Source organism: Homarus americanus, unplaced genomic scaffold (assembly GCF_018991925.1).
Source record: "Homarus americanus isolate GMGI-L3 unplaced genomic scaffold, GMGI_Hamer_2.0 scaffold16889, whole genome shotgun sequence".
In the NCBI taxonomy this organism is placed as follows: Eukaryota; Metazoa; Arthropoda; class Malacostraca; order Decapoda; family Nephropidae; genus Homarus; species Homarus americanus.
In genome coordinates, this window is record NW_024725586.1 from 39,414 (window position 1) to 63,528 (window position 24,115).

Sequence of the window (24,115 nt, forward strand, 5' to 3'; positions counted from 1 at the left end):
TTTGACTTACGAATGAAAAATCCAAATTATTTTTTTTCTTCTTTGTCATTTTCATAATAATTTCCATAGTAATAATGAAAATATACAAACATAAGGCTTTTTTTACTACCATTATGCTTACTTTATATCTCTTATTTCATTATTTTCAAACACTTATAATGTTATTAAGTCCACAAACAATCCTTCAATGCGTCATCAGTTTCCTACAATCACGATAATGTCATTTCATTTTCAAATTATGTTCTTCTTAAGCTCAAGCAGATCAATTGAAAAATACACATGCATGTAAAAAAGACTCGGTATTCTGTAAGCTTTATATCGCAAAATCACACCAACACACTTCTTGAGGAAACATCATTAAATACCTACACACAATCGCGGTAGATTATCCTCATACATCTCGACACTATCATGGTTATATAGTAATGATGCAACGGTGCTACTATAGAGTTCGGTCTACACGGCTATCCCTGCCCTACCCTACCCTAACCTTACCTAAAAATATTAAATCACTAAGAAAACTTTGATAGTACACATTCTAAAGCAGAGGACAAATTGTAGACTGTTGTGTATAGTGTAAGTATGATGTAGACCACACACTATAGTAGCACTGACATAGCTAGTTACTGTGTCTTTATTATTTGTAGATATCACTAAGCAAATCAGATCCGTTGTGGTTTACAGAAGAAAACCAAATGGATTTTTATGGCTTTTGTTGTGGAAGGGAAGTAGAAAAGCAGAACACACTTTATACAGCAGCAAGAATATTGTAAATGAATGACAATGAATAGAAAATGTGTGTAAGTTTATTCACACACTTGTAAATTCAGGCATCCAACAGGAAACAGGAAAAACTTTGGGAAAAAATTCGAGCTTAGACACACAATTTCAAGCAAAGGGAAATAGTGCATTCGTTTGATAGCCAAGCCAAATGTGTAGGCTTCTTTAACCTTTCTTTTGTTGTGTGTGTGCTTTTTCCAGTGGGTGGTGTGTAGTAGTGGTGTGACTGCGGATTCCACATGCTCTGCCTTGAGTTAAACCTGGGAATTAGCAAATTATATGCAGTACTAAAAAAATTATACAGTATATGCCACCACAACAAACCAAATGGGATGAGATGTGAATATTTAATAAAGCCAAACTTTTAAGTGTAAAAAAAAAGATGAAAGTACCGGGTGTTAGTTACCGTATTTGCCGGCGTATAAGACGAACCCCTATTTTACAAGGATATTTTATGGAGAAAAAAAATTTAGTACATTTCATCATACATTTATTGAAAGTGATTTTAAAGTGGTTTTGTAGGTGAAAACATATGATTTTGTACATGTAAATACAATATACGTATACCGGAATTAAGTAGGAAATCATATATAGTAACATTATACTAACCCAACTCTACCTCTGATCAGAGCAGCTGTGTGGCTTGTTCATATTTTGGTCAAGAAAATTACCGACAGGATGTGAAACTTGTATTTTTGGCTGTGATGTTTTGTGTTGCCGCGATCTACCACCAGGGTGCAGCACCATCGCTATTGTTTTGGCGTCATCGACTCTTTGCAAATGGCTGACTGGCGGCAGAACTTTCTGTTAAATTTCTTTAATCTTTCTATGGTCAATATTCATTTAGATAATAAACGAATGTTTCTTAAAGGTAACACAGTCCTTAAATAATGTAAGACATGTATCTGGTGTGGGTTACGTATGCTGGGGAAGGAGGTACAGTGAGATGATGTGAGCTTCCCTCTGCCGTAAACCCCTACGCACCAGGCTAGGGTAGCGACGGCCGTACCCCCCACGCGGGGTAAAACGAGAAAAATATACTTTTCCCCAATGTTTTTTTTTACCTTTATAAATGATAAAACAATAAAAAAGACGCAAGAAAAACTATACATTGTCCCTCTATATTCTTCCGTGGCTCCTCAGTGACGAAACAAATAAGGGGAATGTTTTTTTTTTCGTCGAGCGCTCGCTGTCACTACACTCTTAAGGGTCATTTTCCTGCTTGCCTTTGTGTCCGAGATGGCCAATAATGCATATATTTACTGATCATAATACTTATTTCCTATAAATAATCCATTTAGAATTTATTTTATTTGCATTACTCTTCATAAGAAGTTCTCAGCGACACACACACACACACACAGTCAGTCATCAGGCTTTATGTTTGGGAGACCACGTAGGTCATACAAATAATTATCGGAATAATAATTCCACAAATAAATACATTTATAACATAATCATAGTATTATTTTCCGGTAATACTACACTACAATAAAACTACACTACTTTTAGCAATATTACTTTGATGCAACATAACAAAATGGGCAATGAAAATGAAACAAATAAAAGTAGGTAATTATGTTCAGGAAGCTTCCCTGTGGCCGAGCGTGTGGCGTGACAGGCAAATAGTCACACAGGAACCTGATAACCCGTGCTGGGCATTTAAACAGTGGTGGGAAAAGGCGTGCATTCTGGAACATCACCCAAGGCCTAAGGGTTAAGCCTATGTAAGCCATTATTTACAACTTCAACAAATTTGCCGTAAGTTTGTGATAATAGATTGTGATAATTTGTAACAAAATTTTTTGTGCTTAGTGGACTACTGCTCGTCCAAGACTCCCTAGCTAGGCACTTTCGACTACAGTGCTCGGCCTCCCATCTGTAGTATGGGCGCATTAGACGCAGGGTAATTTGTGACACATTCAAAAAAAATAAAAATGTGTCTTATACGCCAACAATACGGTACGGTAAGCTGTCAAACCAATGAAGAAAAGTATCACACATAAAGATATCTCAAAATTACAGTACTGTACAGTCATTTCTGCTACAACACGTGTTTTGTCAACGCGAATTGGTTGTAACGCGATTGATGAATAGGGGAACACTGTTTGTAAAATGTGAACTTTTGCATACTAATTTTGGCTATAACATGATTCAATCCTCAAGGTTTTGATTCCATCCTCAACGTTTTAAGCGTGGCGTGGGGTTATGCAATGTTTACAGTTCACATTCGACATCACATGTTCAATTGATTCATGTGTTTTGTTTGTGAAGTGTTTTTTGAGAGGTACTCTGTAAATTTATTTATTTATTTTATTTATTTTTGCTAATTTAGCTGTTACCCATAAATACTGTATGAAAAGAATAAGTAAAAAAAGAATGTTTCACAGTGCGGACTAATAACGGTTTACACCAGAGCTCTCTGTTTACATCACGTGATCAATTGATTCGTGCGGTTCCTGTCAGTTGCTCTGTGAAGTGTCCTCCGTGATTTTTGCTTGTTTTCTCCAATTTTGTTGTGTTAGCGATGAATATGGAAAGACGAGGTGAGAAGAATGTTTCTAAGAAGCATTCTGTTGATTGAATTTCTGGTGGTGAATGTAAAAGAAAGGCTATAACACTATTACTGGAACAAGCTTGAGTGCTAACAAATCTGTGAGATCATGGCTTAAGTAATATGCACCTAACCCCTTTTTCTCCATAAGCCATTATTTTTATTGCGCGAATTTCTACAACGCGAGGTTTCACAAGAACGCAACTATTGCATTATAGCAGAAATGACAGTACAGTACACACTCAGCCTTATGCACACACACAGGTTCCTGAAGCATTATTCACTAAAATGTGAGGCTGTGGAGCAAGGATGATGGTGAAGGAGGTGAAGGAGGGGAAGGAAGGGGAGGGGAGAGGGTTAAATTAGTAGGTATCAACTTAAATAATGAGTAAAACACACACACTAAAAAAAGGCCAGTTAATTACCACATCCACAGAGATTACAGCATCACCCAACACATTACAGAGTTCCTCCTATCTGGCACCATAACGATGTAAACAAACTGTGGTAAGGTTAGTGCTATGAGTTAAGATGATGGGCTCTGTACCTGAGTAATGTTAGAATAAAGTCATGTAAACAAAGTGCTTACCGTGCCCACAGCTGTATGAGGGGGATGTTTGGGTGGTGGTGTTGAGTCAGAATGTGGCACAGTATCACCCACCTCACATAGTCTACATAAACATCATCGTATTTGCACTGAAGGGAATCAAGTGAATTCAGGTGCCTATTATACTCATATGTTATATAATGAAAGTATAACCAACCTGCAGACATCTGTCGCTGGGTAAAGACGCGACCAAGTCCAATTTGTTCTTGAGGTTCCCTCCATGTCTTGAAGTAGGCCTTGAACACCGCTGGCTCAGCCTTCTCAACCACACGCTGTACGTTCGTGTATGTGGGATATCCTTTCTTCTCCATATAGCCAGCTTAAAGAAAAAAAATATGATGAATAAATCTTTGCTATCATATCAAGTGACAACTTACATATTTATCCTAGAAAAAAAGCATTGGATGTTCATATGTTGGTAAATGCTGACAATTACCTTTATACAAGTACTGCAGTTAAGAGTTTTGTTGTACAGGTACTTTGAACACTGTGAAGAAAGTTACAGTAGTTACAACCTAAGGTACAAAAGGAGGCAGTGTAGCCAGCACTGCTCTATACCATATCACTTCCTCAAATAAGGTGTTCATTCACAGCTGGCTTTACTGGGGGTGAACCAAGTGTAAGCCAGTGACCCTTAAGGCTGAAGGCAAGTGCTATATCCACTCTGATGGTGTACTACCTTACACGATTCTAAATAAAAAAAAAAATTAAATACATTGAACAAACATGAAAACAAAAACACACCTAACAGTATCTTTAACAAAATCCATAAACTCTTTTTATCAAGATTCTGCAGATTTAATTACTATATAAAATCTACTTTTTCACACATGCATCCCCGCCACAGACAATACCAAACAAGGGACACCCACCAGCCAACTCCATACTCTTGACCTTCTCCTTCTTGCTGGAGCCGCTGCCAATCCACACATACACTCCAACACCAGTGTCAAGAAGGAAACAGTCCTAGAGAAACCAAAAACAAAGATTATGGACTGAAATTTTACTGTGCAAATAAATCTGATGCATGAGAATCATTTTTAACAACTCTTCCTACCTGTACCATCACATAATTATGATTTACTTAATGGTAATTCCTCTATATAAATATAGAATTTTCATAAGACTCTTCTAATCATTAAAATAAAAAATAATCATGAAATTATTTCTCTTGGAACGAAAACTAAATCTTATAACACTAATAGGACCTGTATCTATAAAACACAACCGCATATTTTTCACAATCAGATATATAAGTAAATGAAATTCTAATATATCATAAATATTAAACTACTTTATCCAAATTGTCTTAATATATTGTACTAAATTATATGTACTGTATCTGTTTACTATTTCCAGCCTTTTTGCATGTATTGTAAGGTAGTGAACACATGACGAACAATCACTCTATCACACACACACAACACATTTTAATTAATCTGTTGTCATTAGCCGATTCCAACTCCTGTTACTATAAAATCATTCTCAGTCTGGTACTACTCCTTCCATATCTAGTGTTACTTCACATAACCCAGCAACAACCAAGAATCTCCTCTCTCTCTCTCTCTAAAGATCACTCGATGCCATGATCTCTGCTCACGCACACATTTCTCCTTCCTGGTTGCCCATTCCATTCTCCTCTAGTGCATCCTTAACACCATCCTTCATTGTCTGTCTTCGTCTTTCCTTCTCCCTCCTACCACCCACAACTAAATTATACAACTATTTTTGGTATCCATTCACCTCTCATTCTCTCGACATGTTCATAACAATCTAAGCACATCTGATCAGCTCCCAGCCCAACACTTTTTTGTTCACTTATTATTTCTAAATTTCTTATAAATTTTCTTCTTTTGTTTGGCAGTATTCCATCCACAACTTCCTAAACCGGAAATCTCACTCTCACTTCCTCTTTTTCCTATAATATAACCCTAATTTCATTCTTAACCACCATATTCTTCCTCTTTTTCCTATAATATAACCCTAATTTCATTCTTAACCACCATATTCTTTTGTTCTCCCCATATTCTTATTCCATTCCTTAAAGAGTATCTGCTTGGCCTCTTGAAAAACCTGTGACAACCTTTCCCCACCGTCCCCAAACTTTCATCTGCTTTTCCTTAACTTTCTTCCACACTTATTACTTCCTTTCTACTCTCCCCACACTCCTCCATCCACACGGGAAATAGTGTAATGTAGACATATTAAACAAAGAAGTTGTACATTAAGTAGGTCTAGGCTGAGTCTATAAAAATACATTTATTTTGAGAAAGCACATCACCATACTTCACTGATTCTCTACTATACTGAAACATTATTTGATCTCCCTATTATACTAAAAAATACTCTTTAAAAATAATAAAGTAAATATAACTAACCTTTTACACACATTCTATTGATAAGATTACTTTAATACAGTCTATCAAAATGTACAGTAACATTCATTATGACACACAAATTCAATACAATAAGCAGATATATCATCCCTCATTTTGAAAATTATCTCCCAAATACCTTATACACAAAAAGGTCATATAAGAACCACCAAATACTTAAATATTACATTAATAAGCATTCCAAAATATTATTGTTAGTATTGTTCAGAAAAGAGTATGCACATTCTTGTCAGTAGAGCATCAAACAGTACTGTACTTACTCTTGGGCATAAACAAACAGGCCTTCATAGGTGCCACTAAATACCTCTAATCCCAAATCTTATCTTACACCAACATCAACACCCAGACTAAACAGGACAACAAACAAGGAATTTCAATCGCGGGACTCAAAGCTGCGTTTATACCGACAGGGTTAATATTTTATCCGAGAATCCTAAATGATTAGGGTACTAGATTTTAGGATGTGCAATAAACAGAAATCTACAAATCAATAGGAATAAAAGTCTGATTATTGTGAAGCACATATATAATCAAACTTTATATCTATCTTCTTTTTTTTTGGGGGGGGGTCCTCTTTATTGCACGTCCAAAAATATTGTAATAATTTAGGGTTGTCTAAAAAAAAATAAAAAATAAAGTACCCTGTATAATAAATGTCATGTTAGAAATACATTTTATTCTGATGAACTTTCCATGATTGTTTCCTGGTTATACAAGACATAAAAAAAGATTAGAAAATACAATACCAACGTAGGCAAAGCATGTTAACCCCAAGCTTTCTACTACACCATGTTAGTTCTACAATGCACCAATATAATTTTTAACCACACGAAGGAATTAAAAAGTCAAAGCAGCGAGGACAGATTAATTCCGGTATGTATCTCAAACATAACGAGACTCTGAGCCATAGCAAAGTGCCGATGTAATTTTCGCTGTGCCTACTCGTCTTCTAAGAGTTGAGACGGAGCCTAAGATCATTAAGCCAACCAGGATGTCTAATTGTATTGGCAGAACAGCAAAATAAAGTTTCCTAGTGAAGAAATATTCAAGAACTGCATGCACTCACTATAGCATTTTGGAAGGATATATAGTAGGATTCAAAAGTTATAGTACAGTATTAATGAAGTAGAAGAATACAGTAACTAAATACAGTATTCAATCTCTGGAAAAAATGTTTCTCTGTGCTTGAGAAACACAATAACACCAAAATTCTCTTCTATTCTCTTAAACTTAGTATTAACTATGAATGGGAATGCATTTACCCATCAAAAAAACTTAAAATTCATAAATGATTTCCTAACTTCATATACAGATATACTGTTACATTAGAGTGAATGGCCTTTATTGAGTAATAAATAGTACGGTAAACATAACACAATAACAAACAATAATACTATGACAAATACGTCAAGACAGCCTCTCAATAACAGCACCTTAATACAGTACCGTCTTTCTTGAAACCATTTGACTCGAGATAAAAAACATGATAGTTTTTCAAGGCAGTGATTTCTTTTTAAAGGTATCAACTCAGTACATTAACTCACTGTCTCTTCTAAGATCAAATTGCATACACTGTCTGGAAAATTGCATTATACTGTTTGACTAATCGTTGGGTTAACAAATTACTGTACATAGTTCAAAATACCATAACCAGATCACTTGGCTGCCAGCATATGGTCCACAAAACTTGCTTATACTGTGACTTTACACACACGTTGTATAGTACTGTATTGGCAATACGCTCAGACATTAACCAAGTCTTGGATGCAGTAGACAGACTAAAACTCCACAACCTTGAAATTTGTTTATAATGTTTCATGTTAATTAAATCACATACATGTATATTGTAATTAAAGTTAGAGGTGATTTTCTCTCAAGACACCAGTTATCAGAGAACAGTAACACAATAAAGCATATCCACCATCAAACCCCACAACCTCCATTGATGTATTTCTCCATAATACAGTGCTGGTGAGAATACACTACCTTCATAAGCTAGCAGTATGAGTATATTTTGTTAGAATGAAGAGAAAGATAATTCTCTTTTATACACAAAGCTACGGTAACTAAATAATACAAAAAATTCTAAAAAAATATAGAAAATATAAATGAAAAAATAGGAGGTGATAATAGACTGATAAACAAGAAGCAATATGCATTACACTGTGCAAGCTTTATACTCCACCATACATAATGTATTTACCTTGTCATCATCCTGTTGTTCGTAGCGAGGTATAAAGCCACAATCAATACGTGTGTTTAAAATTGGTGAGGGAACAAAACAAATTAATAATTAATAACCATAATAAAATTATTAACAAAAGGTATTATGGTAATTTAGATAACTGTTGGGAGGGAGGAAGGAAGGTTTGGGGGAAAAAAATGATGGGAACATTTAATATGAAGCAGGAACGTATCAAAAGCTCGGGCACTCAAACACAGTACAGTCGGACAGCTGCCAATAAAAAAGAAAACCAAAATACCAATCTCATATCCTAGCAGTAAATAAAACCATTCATTACTGCACTCTCTGTTTTTGTGATTACCGTAATAATGTCAATTGAGGAACATTTAATAAAAATTTCTGAAAACGAAAAATTTTAATCTTCTTTTCTATTTAATGGCTGTCTGCTTTAGGCCATTTGTTAAGGGATAAAATAACTGAATGACTTGTTCCTATTTACTTAGTGGAATGTTCTTAAATTGTGAAAAATGTAACAACTGTCCAACTACTTTTGATAATTCTTTCATGATCTTCTGCCTCAAAAATGCTTCAGATATAACAAAATAATAATCTGTAAAAACTTAACAAAAGCTTCAATAAGCAATGCTTCAATTGATCAAAGAAACACAAAAATCCTAAAAAGCCAAAAATTCATAACATAAGGCAGCCAGTCCTGATCTGTCTGCAAGTACCAATTCACACATTTTAAGCAATAACCCTTTTAATGATTTTCTTCTAGAGATTTGGATAAAATATTTGACAACTGACACCAAAAAAAAAGCACAAGATATGTTTCTCATTCAACAGTAACACTTGCTACTCAGAGCAGTCGTTAATATTTGCTAAACTGGTGTGTTCTCATCCCAATACAGTACAGGTAATAATGGTACGGTAGTAATAATACACAAACCTAGTTACTTGTACATGTTAATAACTATGTAAACTCGGCTCTAATCTAAATCTATACCAAACTTTCACTGTGGTAAAGTTTTCCATTAGTTCAGTATTATCAACACAGTCTTTCCTGTATCCTATCTAACATGATACTTTATCACAGGTTATGAAATCAACACTATTTTCCACAACTAAACTCTGTCCAATGGCATAATGAGATCTGCTTTCCAGACATAAACTATCAAATCATAAACAGAAATCAAGACACTGAAGATATGTAAAAAAAAAAAATTAAAAAAAATTGCGAGTTCTCAAAATTTTTCAAACGTATGTACAGTAGACTTGACCAGTAACACAGCCTGGAAGACCACAGCTATGAGAAAACATGGTTAATATGACACTACTGTAGTCGATGCAAAGCTCAGCATAGCAAGGTAATGAACATGCTATTGGGGATGAGGGGCAGGGAGTCTCAATGGACCACTGCCTCACTCAGGATACTCTTTGTGAATAGTGTATCTTAAGAGTTTCAAAATAGTAGCAACTTAAGTATATTTGTCATGCACAGATATACAGGATGTCCATAAATGATAACCCTGACTAAAGCATGAGAGCATACTGTTTTTAGGGTAATCATCTACTGTATGGTCACCCTGTATATGAGGACTGGGAGGTCACACTTAAGAAAACTTTAAAGATATACAGTATACTTAAAAAGATAAATGGTTAAATATATAGTGGGATCCTAAAACTGATGCCGACGATAGGATACCACGGCAGGCAGATATATATCACACACTACTCAACAATATGGAACATAGATTCAGTGACACGGTAAACATTTGACATATCTGAAATAAACTTGATAATAAATTTCTATATCTTAATGTGTAACGAATGATGCCTCGTAGCTCAATGATCCATTTGCTTATTCAAAAAATTTCCCAATTAAGAAACACTTGAGACTTCTAGAACTGTACTGATTAACTCAAAATATATCATAGAATCAGCTTTAACTCACAATATACCATAGAATCAGCTTTAACTTACAATATACCATAGAATCAGCTTTAACTCCCAATATATCATAGAATCAGCTTCAACTCACAATATACCATAGAATCAGCTTTAACTCAAAATATATCATAGAATCAGCTTTAACTCACAATATAACATAGAATCAGCTTTAACTCAAAATATGTCATAGAATCAACTTTAACTCAAAATATATAACCCACTCGGTAATCAGTTTCCACATTAGAAAATTCCAAAATCGCAATAATTACCGGTAGTTACATTATTCACATACAGTACAATATAAATTTACTGCATGCTGTACTGTACTGCCAGCTGACATGTCTGTTACGGCACTGTCTGTGTATGTTTTAAAGAATAACTCATAAACTTGTATTTTCAAACTAATTACTGCTTTCTCTTTATCTACAGCAACGAAGAACCATCAAGCAGGAACGTGTTTAGTACGCATGTGTCCTAAAGTACAGTAGTAAGACTCATTAAGCCAGTAATAACAAAACGTGGATAGAAGTGGTGGCATTAGAGAGAAAATGTCATCGTCAAGAATGTTTTATCTACAATGTGACGAGAGTAGATTAGACAAAACACTTTCATAAGCTAAATCATGTTTATCGTAAAAATATCTTCTATACAAGGCGTATGCAGTGATAGTGTTAAGAAACGTGAAAGGATGTCCTGTCAAAATTTACTCAATGTTTTATCTACTTTGTTATGGCAGTAGACCGAGCCAAGCATTACTGAAACCTAAATTACTTAAAATTATGTCTACTGTAAAAAATATCCACATATTTACAGTCTTCCCACAATAAAATTGATCGAATTTTATGTGTAACGGCCAAATATGAGACTAAACTACAGGGCCGCCAATTTTAATTTTTTATCAGCCAATAACTTTCATTCCGTGATACTGTACCGGTAAGTCTAGTAAAATGGTACTATGTAAATTTAAGATTTGACTGTACAAAAAACAGACCGAGATGCCTTGAGATTATGAAAATATTTAATGTTGTTGCCCAATGTTCACTGTCCTTCTAAAAGTTTCTAACTCTGATAAGTACCAAGAGTATGATGATGAGTGTGAGGAGTAAACAAAAGTATGATGATAACGATGATTGTGACAAGTACCGAGAGAAGTAACTACTAATAAGCCATCGTCACGCTCCCCATGTAGTCTTGAGGTAAAAATAGCGGTGCATTACATTTCAAATCTCTAAGATATACGATAAAATACGAGCAAGCAACGTCACTGTTACCCTATACAGCTGAACAACAAAGGTTTATATCGATGATCTTTATTTAACCCTGTAAAAAATAACTTTCTGGATCATGATTTTTATACAATTTTGGTTAGGTTAAGTGAGAAGTTGTCTGCCTTTATTATATTTCATTGTTTCAAACTTAATAATAAAAATGTGTTGGGGGGAGGGAGAAGTTGAGAGGAAGTACAGTAATAGGAATTATTTAGTTGCACTCCAAACTATTATATTAAAAGCTGATATAAAGTACAACCTCCCTAATGTTCAGCCATCACTTGAAAGCAGAAACTCACGCTAAAAGAAAAGCTTCAACAACTGTTAAAAGCTTAAGAGTACTGAAATCTTCCTCATTATAAATATTCTATACAATAATGTAATTCTTCTGCAGACTACAATGTCCACCACTTTCTTGTAACTTAAAAACCTTACTTTCAAGATATTTATAAAAAAAAAAATCTCATTCTATAAATTCTAACTAACTCAAGTGGTAAAATCAGGAGTCATACTTACACCAGAGTCGAGCATGGACTGCAGCAGAGGCTTCTCACCAATCATGTTTGTCTGAATAACACCATCACCATCCTCAAAGATGTGATGCAGTGTTACCACATTCTGTTGACACAATCAAATATAAGATCTTTTTCCAAGTCTGAAGATTTATGAACTAGAATGTATTAATACTGTATTGTATATATAATCATATAAATAATGCAGTGTTGGGTTTAATAATGTCACAATAGTTGTCAAAACAGTGATGGTATAAAGCAGAATCATAATTAGGATTGATTCTACTGCCATGTGTCACCATACACTTGATGCCAATTTTAGCCAAATAACTACAGTAGTTAAATTTAATAATGGACAACTTTGCTTGATTAAAATTTCCCCCAAATTAACTGATTAATTTCAATGCATTACAAGAGTAAATGTTGTAGCACAGGCGCCCACTCACCACTTCAGACCGCTCAAAGGCAGAGTCATCAACACCAGTATCTTCATCAGCGACGTCATCAGGGGAACCACCACCTAGGCCAGAGAAGAACTCCCCTGCCTCACTTCCTGATGCAGTTTCATCTGAGGAAGGCAAAATAATAACAATGAACAGTGATATTCTCTCTCAAAACCCAGCTACACTTTGCAACAGCTTGTCTTGGCAGGAGAGACAAGTAACACATAATTAAATAGCTGGTAGAGTGAACTGGATACATTCTACATTATAAAGGAGAATGTATAGAAAGCAAAGAGAATGTCACAATTATACAGCTAAAAGTTTGTGTTAGTTTAGGGGTAAAAACATCAAGAAATCTTTGAATACCTGAACAAAATAAGTCATACTATGTCTAATGTGCTTTTCCCAAGACAGAGGATGTAACATGATCCCTGAGTATCTACATTATTCAACATATTTCTCTTAGCATATTTCCCTCACACACACACTTCCCATAACCCTCTTTCCACCTCCCCTGCAGTTTTTCTCAGTAACTCCATTCACGCAGTCCCTCATTTAAGTAATATTTTTTTATCCATATCTTTACAGCCTTATATACGATTTTAGTTTTTTTTCTTTTGTACTAATTCCTTCATACATTATATTCGAGAAGAATCTTATAGAAATAGGAAATTTATAAATGCTTAATTATAAAAAATTCATGAATGATAAGTTACAATAACAATTAACAATAATCTTATGCCTAATTATAAATATTCCAATACCAAACTCACAGAGACATCTAGCCTGTTATCTGCATTAACATCAATCATTGTATATGTACTAATTATCCAACACAGGTTCTTTTAACCAGACATCCCAGAGAACCGAGGACAGAGGAATCAACTGGTGTATTGTACTCACCAATAACAATGACTTTAGCCTTTCCAGCATGATCATCGTCCCTCACAGCATTTGCCGCCTGGATGGCCTTGAGACGCTCCATCTTCCTGCTGCTTGGCCCCATGTATGCATAGACTTGTGAGCCACAGTCCAGGATGAAGCAGTCACCCTTGTTCATGGATCCTACACCAACTTCAACCTATAATACAATTCAAGCTTTTAAAATGTGTATCTTTAATTATTATGTTACCTCGATAAATTAGTTTATGCCCAAGCACCCAGAAACACCATACTACAGTAACAGGTATAGACAAGTCACAAGTCACCTATACTGTAATTCTACTTATATACAGTGGGGTATGCTATAACGAATGGATTCTATTACGAATATTCCTATAACGAACGGTTTTACTTATAAAATTGAGAATGCTATAACGAACGAAACTCCTACAACAAAATTTTTTTTTCTTTTGTTTTTTTACTAATTTATTGTTTTTTATTACAAGTATTAATTATATTCTTTATTTCAGGGGTTTAGATGCATATTTATGCACTTTTTTACAATTTTTTTCAATTTTATATTATATTTTTCAGTGTTAAGTGGTTGTATTTGGGGGCCTGGAACGGATTAATCCTATAACGAACAAGGTTCTAGAACCAATTAGATTCGTTATAGCATACCCCACTTATCTTTGTTTCTTCAGGGTTTATAATAACTTTTACACTCAAAATATATCTCAGATAACGATCACAACATCAGTGTATAACACCAATATCAAACTGTAATTTCCAGTATGGGAGTTTTGCTATACATGTACTGTGTATGCTGTAGTTATACGAACAAGACAAATTAATGAACCAACCTGTCTGATACGGATGTTCCTGCGGCCCTTGACGTGGAAGAGACGAGCAGGGTAAGGTGCATCTGGGTCCACGTGATGGAAACCAGAGGCCACACCCCCCTTCAGGTACCTCACCCCCTTCTTGAACCTAAGAAAGACAACAATTGTTAATAATCTCTTGCTCTTCAGCCAAACATATATATACTATCTTATTTTACTTCAAATAATCCACCATTTACCGGAGGATTAAACAGTAATAATTATTTCATTTTATCTACCTTTAATAAGTCAATTTCCAAACGAAATATAAAACTTTGCACACGTTGAGCTTCAAAAACCCAGTCTTTTCATCAATATATATATATATACCAGTACTGTCTAGATATAAATCTTATTAATGTTTTTGTAGAAATTCATATTAAAAATTAACAACAAACTGATAATGAAACAAAAGAAATTCATAACTTCACATTATTCTCGCTCGTCACACCAAACAGATCCTTTACAACACAAACCACGATGTGTTCTCCACCACACCGCTTACCTGGAGAGGAAGAGGGAGGTCTCGTGGCCCTCCACCTCTCTGTGCTGGACAGGAACACCGCCCAGCTGGTCGTCCAACTCCACCGTCTTGATCGCTGCTGTACCGGCTTCATCCTGATATAGAAAGTACACTCAGCTAGTTAAACCAATGAAAGAGGACAGCTAGTTAAACCAATGAAAGAGATCAGCTAGTTGAACCAAAGAAAAAGGACAGCTAGTTAAACCAATGAAAGAGGAACCATGAAGTAAATATGGGAGATGCTTAAAATATGTTCAAGCTGGAGAAAATTTTGTTTTAATTCAGATCATAAAAACGTTGAGCCCATGTGATAATTCTGTGATATACTGTAACTTATTATATACAGGTACAATGATGATGATGGCTCTACCTGTATGTGAATACTGTACGAACTTGTGTTAAGCAATTACTCTTCATTTATGACTCTTGCGTTTACCTCTATTACATGTACAGTAAGTACTATGGACAGCTTTACTACTGTGGTAATCTGAAAATTCTTTGACTACAGTGAGCAAACAGACCAAGAAATATTTACGTCACAACATATGCCAATAATATCAAGAGGAAACACCGGACTTACCTGAGATGTTTCCGAACCTAACCAGAAGTGCAGGTCCCAGCTTAAGTTTCCATTCACATCTCTTGTCTGGGGGAAAAAAGTTTATTTAGAATGAGAAATGGAAAAAAAAGTTTATTTAGAATGACAAATAGGAAACAAGAAATTAAATATAAAAAATATTTACTGTACTGAATGAATGTGGAGTACAGCATCTAGATTATCATTGATCGTAAATTAATAATACTGTACAGGTATTAACATGTAATATAAAAGTACTATAAGTTAGTTTTACCTGTATATACTGATTTTATGTAGGTCTCTAAATATTCCCAATACAATAAGACTTTGACAACTATCCCCAAAAACTAATAATACAATAATTCTATCTGGGCAAACTTGGCTCGAGTGGCTGAGAGGGAGGAAAGGTGTACTCAGAGAGGATACAGGTACTCAAGAGAGGAAACGTGTACTCACATAGAGGACGATGTAGGAATCCCCCTGGTAGAACTGGCCGTACTTTTCCTTAGGGTATGGAACCACCTCGAAGTTCTGTCGGATAAGAAAGTAAATTAAGATAAGTATAATAACAACATTACAGCCATTATCACTTTTCTAAAAACAAAGAACTCTTAAAAAATTGTCTGATGTAAAATTAAAATAAAAATTAATTGGGAAAACGTAAATTATATTATACATATAAAAAGTAGCCTAAATTAAAGTATTGAGATAGTGATTGTTGAAATTATAAAAAGTACTGTACAATTATTGAGATAGGTGTTAAAGTAGCATTTCAAAAGGATATTGTATAATGGAAGTATGAGGTTTATGTACTGTACTGTACTTATTTAGGCTTGGGTTTCCTTCCCGGGATCCTGGGCGTAAGTGATTATGTTTTATTTTCCGGGAATTTGGTTCAAATCCCGGGATTCTTATTGTTATTCCTTATCTCTGATTTGCACTGTGCAAAATACAAAAACGCAGGAAGGAAGGAAGGAAGGAAGGAAGGAAGGAAGGAAGGAAGGAAGGAAGGAAGGAAGGAAGGAAGGAAGGAAGGAAGGAAGGAAGGAAGGAAGGAAGGAAGGAAGGAAGGAGAGAGGAGAGGGAGAGAGAGAGAGAGAGAGAGAGAGAGAGAGAGAGAGGGGGGGCTAGAGCGAGTCTGACAGAAGTGACTCGTACCGTTCCTGTACACTTGTGGCCTTCACCACGTCTTCCTTGGGTACTGGTCTTAGTCGTGTTATCTCCCTGCAGAGGTGTGTTAACTGTCAGTAATCTGTCTGTATATGCTGCCAAAATGCAAGCCATGATATAATGGTGTATCTTGGCTTGCATGATACGGAGTACGGACATGTGACTCGTATGATAAATTCTATGAATAATTCTTTTTTATAATGGCTAACCTTGATGGTCATTCCAAATATCATTGAGTTTCTTTCGTGGCTAACAGAATGAGATTGACTGTTTGTGCTTCTTGAGGAGTTATTTCATGAACAACTATTGGTGTGTGCGTGACTGTGTGGCTTGTGTGCACAAATGATTTTATAATATTATTTTTTTCACAGGTCATTCAAGTGTTCGCTTTAGGTTTTTGTAGAATGTGGCTTCCAAATGGCATTAAATATAGAATTCTTATTTTTTATAATAGCTAACTTTGAATGCCATTCCAAATGTCTGTGAGTTTCTTTTATGGCTAAAAGAGTGAGATTAATTAAAATTTTGCTTGTATAATCATATTATTTACCTATTTTTACACCAGTATGCAAGTTAATAAAGAGAACTTTGCTTCAGTGTAATATAATTTATCAAATCAATTGCCTATCAAATAATCTACAGATACTACACTAATGAAGTATAGAGTTAGCATATAGCATTAGTTAGTACAAATATCACCTGATGCGGGAAATCCCGGAATGCTATAAAACCCCCAAAACAGGAAACCCTAACAGGCTATAACTAGACGCAAGCCTCTGTCAACGCTGACTACACACTACAAATAGACAAGGAAATTTTTTGATGTATATATATATATATATATATATATATATATATATATATATATATATATATATATATATATATATATATATATATATATATATATATATATATACATATATATATATATATATATATAAAGTTTTATCATAAACAGAAGCTCTGAAGACTTTTCCTCATTTAACAGGGGCGGGAAACAGCCGCTCGCGTGTTTAAATAATTACATTCATCCACTAATTACTTTAACTAATCACCAAAACTAATTACCAATTTACATTATTAATATAATTACATTCCTGGTTTATTATTTATTCTTGAAGCTCAAATTACCTTCATTTTAAAGTACTGTACAGTATGGCAATATATATATATATATATATATATATATATATATATATATATATATATATATATATATATATATATATATATATATATATATATATATATATATATATATATATATATATATATATATATACTGTATAACGAAAACTAACCTAATCTAACTTAATATATCCCAACCTAAATCCCCATTTAGCTTTAGGAAGTTGCAGTTTAATCATCAGGTGGAACAATCGAAGGTAAAGAGGTAAGTGGAAAAAAGAAGCAGAATTAGAGACATTAAAACTATAAGTAGGTAGAATATACAAGAGATAACTATGGCCAAGAAAATTGGTGACATATATTAGCTAAAAGACTAAAACACACATTCTCTCAGTCAATCTCACTCTCAATCAATCTCTCTCTCTCTCACTCTTTCGCTCTACTACACATCGGAGGGAAGGGGAGGGAGGAGGAAGAGGCTATTGATGAAGAGGGAGAATTTGGCGGGACGCTTGATGGCTGGAAACGTGGCGGAACAATACACATCCATCTCGCCCAGTCACGCCCATGGTTCCCGCCCACCCTTCCCATCTCTTGTCACGCCCCTTCCACACACTTCTATAGTCATCACATATTTCATTGTTTACCCATATAACTTACTTTTCAATCAAAAATTTAAAACTCAATAAAAAAAACCTTAGATCAATAACTTAATTTAATTCTTTTTAACCCCGTCATTTAATGTAAGGTAAAGACCAAATGTTATTTTTCTCATAAAGTTTCCCTAACACAGAATGAAATAATATATTTACGTAGCATTTTAACATGGAAGTATGGTGTGTGTCTCAGTGTATACCTCAACAATGGCGCCTCCAATTCATCTTGAGAGTGGCCGATAGACCATTCTTTACGGCTCTCAAACATGAATTGCCAGAATTTATGGTGTAGCGATTTTCGTTATCGGGTTAACCTGTGTTTGCTCCCTAGCCTTAAGAGGGGAAATTTACAACCGTAAGTTAAAATTGACACCAGCTGTAAATCTTTATCGGTGTAAATTGAAAAGCTGTTGATTGCCGAGTTTGTAAATATAGATAAGGGCGGTAACTGTAAATTCATTATCAATTATAAATGAATTATGATCACAAATTGAAAATCAGTAAATAAATGCCCAGCTTAAGGGTAAATAAAGCTATATTAACTGTATTTAAACGTTATATTACAATTTAATTCAATGATCCTTAATCTAAGATGACCGTTATATATTTTTTTTCATTGTGTTTTGAATTAGTGTTGAAAGCAATCAATAAAAACTGCAAAAGTAAACGTGAAAAATATAAATTAAATACTAAACGACTTTAAAAGCTATAATAGTAAAATATGATTAAAATTTTCTAAAAGGATAAGATGAAAATTGGAATAAAGTATAATAATTTAGCCAAAATTTTTAACTTACAGATCCCACTCAGTTACAGTACATTATCAAGAACAGTGGCACTAAGTTATTCATCTGCATTAAGAGTCATTAATTGTTGGTGAATAAATCTATATTAAGAATGAGACAAGTTGGGACAGGACAGGACGGGACAGGACGGGACAGGACAGGACAGGACAGGTCAGGTCAGTCAGGTCAGGTCATGTCCCAGTTAGCGTGTTGAAAGTTCCTTGTTTAACTTTAATGGATGACCTGGTTGAGTGACGATTATAGAAGTTATTGATTCTGTCGTAATGTGGTTGTTGTTGTTGTTGTGGGTTTGGTTGAGAGGTTGTCAGGGCTGGTAGTTTGTGGTTGTGTCTGGTAGATCGAGTGTTGACGTGAGGGCCTTGGTAGGTGTGTCTACAGTATATGGCTGTAGGCTTTACCCACTTCTTAGTAGATTGTGGTGAGGTCATATCCTGCATTATGATGCCTCCTTTGTAGAGTTCGGTGAAGAGAGAGAGGAAGGAAAGAGAGAGAGAGAGAGAGAGGAAGGAAAAAATAAGCACCCCCTCGCCAGCTTATTTCAACTGAAGATTCACTCCCTCTCTTTCAGCTGCCGCCGCTGGCTAGCCCTCGTGGCGAACAGGGAAACAACTTGCCTATGTATTCGCCTGCCAGTACACAGACTCTTCACCATGAAGACTCCTGCTGTGTCTCCTCGTGGCAACGCATGGTAACTGGGTGCCTCGTGGGCCCAGGCCAGACCAGCATCAGGCAGACATGCTTATAGAGCTCCAACAAGACCCCAACGGTGGTTTAGGCGGAAGAGGTGACCATCATGGGAACCCAATGACTACAACGGCGGATGAAGGCAATGCATGATGGACAGGCTACTAAGGCAAAACCCACCAAACTGGGCTATCGGCAGTCCACTGCAACTCTCCCTCTCCCCAGTCGTTGCAACACTTGTACCACTGTATCCCCAAAAGTCCTATGGCGACGGACGAGTGGCGACGGGGACAGGCAGAGATGACTGCCAGAAGTCTCTAGTTACAACTCTGCACATCGGCAGCACAGATAAGATGGGCGTTTATGCACTGGGATCTAGGCAGCAGTGCAATCCGGTCCTGTCTGTGCGAGTGAGCAGCCCTTTGGAGGAGCCACTCTGCTCACCCCACATGGGGAGGGAGCAAGAAAAGGTGTCCTAAACATAGCCTGCCTTAAAAACCAACCTGACTGGGCAACTGCACCCAGTAAGGTCATCCTTATGCGGTCGAAAACACAATCAAAATCACAGATCCAAACAAAAATAAACTATACAACATCTTATGGTCGCTGGATGGAATGTCCGGACCCTTCTGGATACTGGCACAAATAAGTGTCCTGAAAGAAGAACTGTCCTTGTGGAAAAAGAGCAGGGTAGGTACAACATCGACATAGCAGCCATCAGTGAGTCCCGGCTCTCAGACGAGGGTCAACTCACAGAACGAGGGTCTGGCTATACTTCTTCTGGAAGGGTAAGTCTGCTGCGGAGAGAAACCGCATTTTTGGAGTTGGCTTTGCCATCCGCCAACGCATCCTACACAGGATAATTGAAATGCTTATTAGGATCAACGAGCGCCCCATGATGCTTCGAGGCCCGCTGGATCACTCAAGTCATGCCTTTTACACCAGTGCATACGCCCCAACACTGGATGCAGAGGATGACATCAAGGAGGCCTTTTATGCCGACCTCGACAGAGTCCTAACGCCTATCCCCAGAGAAGACAAAGTTGTGCTCCTTGGTGACTTCAATGCCAGAGTTGGCAGAGATACTAACATTTGACAGGGAACCATAGGGAAAACGTACTAGGCAAGTGTAATCCCAACGGCCTATTCCTCCTCAGCAAGTATGCTACTCACAGCCTCACTATCGCCAATACCTTGTTTAGGCAGGCTGACAAGTTCAAGGGTTCGTGGCAACACCCACGATCCAAACACTGGCATCTCATTGACTACTGTACACCATTGTCAGAGAAAGAGATCAGCGAGATGTCCTCATCACCAATGCCACGCGTGGCTCAGACCACTGCAACACTGATCATTGAGTTGTCAGAGCCAAGCTCTCACTTCACGTCGCCCCAAAACGGCGAAAGCAGCAAGTCTCCAGGAGAGGTCTTAACCACTAAGCATCTGGAGGAACCAGCTAGCACATGCTTTCAGAGAGCAGCTCGAACATGGGCTGATAAACAATCCAACAGCAAACAACCCAAATGCCAGTGCTGAATGGGATATTCTCAACACATGACGAAAACCTACAGAGACCCTCGGCCAGATCAAAAGAATACACCAGGACTGGTTTGATGAAAATGACCCGGCAATCCATATACTCATCGATGATAAACGTGCTGCTTTTACTGACTGGTAGAACAACCCTCAGTCTCGGACCAAAGCTGATACCTTCGGCAAGAAGAAAGCGGCGGCCCAGCGGGAACTTCGCAATCTAAAGAACGATTGGTTTAAAAATCAAGCATGTCAAACACAAAAATTTGCACACCAGCAAAAGATGCACGAATTTTTCAATTCCACTAAAACAGTTTATGGGCCAATCACTCGCGGGGCAGTCCCCATCCGCTTATCCGACGGTAACTCCATAATTAAAGATGATGAAGGCCTTTTCAGTGCTGAAAAGAGCACTACTGCTCAACCGAAACACTAATGTGGATGTCCTGACTACCCAGCAGATCCCTCAGCACCCAGAGCTGACCCACCTCAGCTACCCTCCATCCTTGGATGAGGTAGCTACTGCCATCAAACAGATGAAAAATAACAAAAGCCTCAGGGCCTGATGGAATCCCAGCCGAGGTGTATAAAGCAGGAGTACCTCTGCTTCCCAGCCGTCTACACTCTTTCCTGGGGAATATATGGGAATTGGAGGAAATCCCCCAAGCTCTTAAAGATGCCTCCATCATCAATATTTATAAGAACAAGAGAGACAGGTCAGACTGTGGCAACTACCGCGGGATCTCGCTGCTCTCCGTAGCAAGCAAGATTATCGCCTTGTAAACAGACTTCTCCCTGAGACAGAAATCTTCCTCCCAGAATTTCAATGTGGCTTTAGACCATCACATGGCACCACTGACATGATCTTTGCTGCCCGCCAGATACAGGAAAAGTGCAGAGAACAGCGTCGTGGCCAGTACATGGTTTCCATCGACCTAATCAAGGCCTTCGACTCAGTCAACAGAGTAGCCGTCTGGTGGACCCTCATCCGTTTTGGCTGCCCACCAAAATTCATCGCCATTGTGAGACAACTCCACGATGGCATGAACGGCAGTGTTCTGTACAACTGCACCCAGTCAGAGTTCTTCCCCATCCAAACAGGGGTAAAACAGGGTGTGTACTGGCACCAACTCTCTTTTCCATTTTCTTGGCTGCCTTCCTTACTCGTCCCAGTGCCAATCTAGCCGGCGGGGTGGACATCCAGTACCAGGTGAAGGGTCTTTTCAACATAAGACGACTCCAGGCAAGAACAAAGGAGTCGGCAGCTTCCATTACTGAACTTTAGTATGCAGATGACCTCACCCTTGACGCTCACACTGAACACGACCTACAGGAGATCCTGAACACCTACGCATCTGCGTATGCACACTTCGGCCATGAGGTGAATGTACGCAAGACTTAGATTCTCTTTCAACCTGCCCCTGGGTCAGACACACCTCCACCATCCATCCAGCTTAACGGTACTACCCTCTCTAACGTTATCCACTTTCGGTATCTAGGCTCCCACCTGTCCACCACCGCAGACATCGATGAAGAGATTCAGCATCAGATCAGATGTGCATCTTAAGCCTTTGGCAGACTCCGAAACCGTGTCTTCAGCTGTAGAGAGCTGAAATTATCTACAAAGTTGCACGTACTGTATATCGAGCAGTGGTCCTCCCCACCCTGCTATATGGCAGTGAGACATGGGTCACATACATACAGGTGGCACCTCAAGGCACTTGAAAACTTCCATCAATGTTGTCTACGTTCCAACCTCCGAGTTTACTGGGAAGACAAGAGAACAAATGCCAGTATTCTTGCTGACACCAACTGTAGGAGCATCGAGGCTACCATTATCCATGAACAACTACGCTGGACTGGCCATGTTACCTGCATGGACGACAGTAGACTGCCAAAGCAGCTACTTTACAGTGATCTAACGAATAGTAAACGTAACGCCGGCGGGCAATTGAAGAGGTATAAGGATAGTCTTAAAACAAACCTGAAAAAGTGCCAAATCGACCCCCTCACCTGGGAGTCCATTACTCCACACCGTAACGCTTGGAGGAGCACCACACGAGAAGGTGTCACTACTTTCGAGCTAGCCCGACTACAAACCGAGGCAGACAAGCGCCAACGCCAGAAAGACGCTGCTACCGCCCCTCCCGCACTAGATGTAGCCCTCCACATGTGCAACATCTGTGAACGACTCTGCCGGTCCCGTATCGGCCTCTTTAGTTACATCAGAGCTCACCAACCAAGGTGACATCCTTAATAACTCATATCATTGAATCATAGCTGGATGATCGTCATACTCGATTCCGAGTGACAGCAAAGTAGTGTGTGTGTGTGTGTGTGTGTGTGTGTGTGTGTGTGTCCCGAGATACACATATAATCAGTAATTCTCATTTTTCTGCTGCACTAAACTGAAGACATTCCTTTTAAAAGATTAAGCTGGCAATTCGTTTTTCCTTCTCCCCAAAACACGTAGGTCATAAAACACGATTTCCTATAAGTAGGTTTGTGAACTCTGAAGATTAATGTGAAGTAATTTCAAGTCGTTACTGTGATCGCTCTATATACAAATATATATAT

The 24,115-nt window shown here is 37.3% G+C and overlaps 1 protein-coding gene across 8 annotated transcripts in view; it reads right to left on the reverse strand.

The window, feature by feature from the left end:
- The window catches only part of LOC121865243 (gelsolin, cytoplasmic), a 100,718-nt gene that overhangs the window by 17,563 nt on the left and 59,040 nt on the right, over window positions 1-24,115 (reverse strand). For 5 of the 8 annotated variants that reach the window (XM_042364593.1, XM_042364592.1, XM_042364596.1 and 2 more), the window contains exons 2-11: window positions 16,015-16,089; window positions 15,562-15,627; window positions 14,964-15,076; window positions 14,441-14,567; window positions 13,599-13,776; window positions 12,699-12,820; window positions 12,257-12,358; window positions 8,541-8,552; window positions 4,814-4,907; window positions 4,099-4,260 (exon numbers count right to left, since the gene is read on the reverse strand). In XM_042364593.1, the coding sequence (XP_042220527.1) occupies window positions 4,099-4,260; window positions 4,814-4,907; window positions 8,541-8,552; window positions 12,257-12,358; window positions 12,699-12,820; window positions 13,599-13,776; window positions 14,441-14,567; window positions 14,964-15,076; window positions 15,562-15,627; window positions 16,015-16,089 (1,051 nt within the window). The remainder of the gene's footprint in view (window positions 1-4,098; window positions 4,261-4,813; window positions 4,908-8,540; window positions 8,553-12,256; window positions 12,359-12,698; window positions 12,821-13,598; window positions 13,777-14,440; window positions 14,568-14,963; window positions 15,077-15,561; window positions 15,628-16,014; window positions 16,090-24,115) is intronic. The other 3 variants (XM_042364594.1, XM_042364597.1, XM_042364599.1) reach the window with 1 other exon arrangement.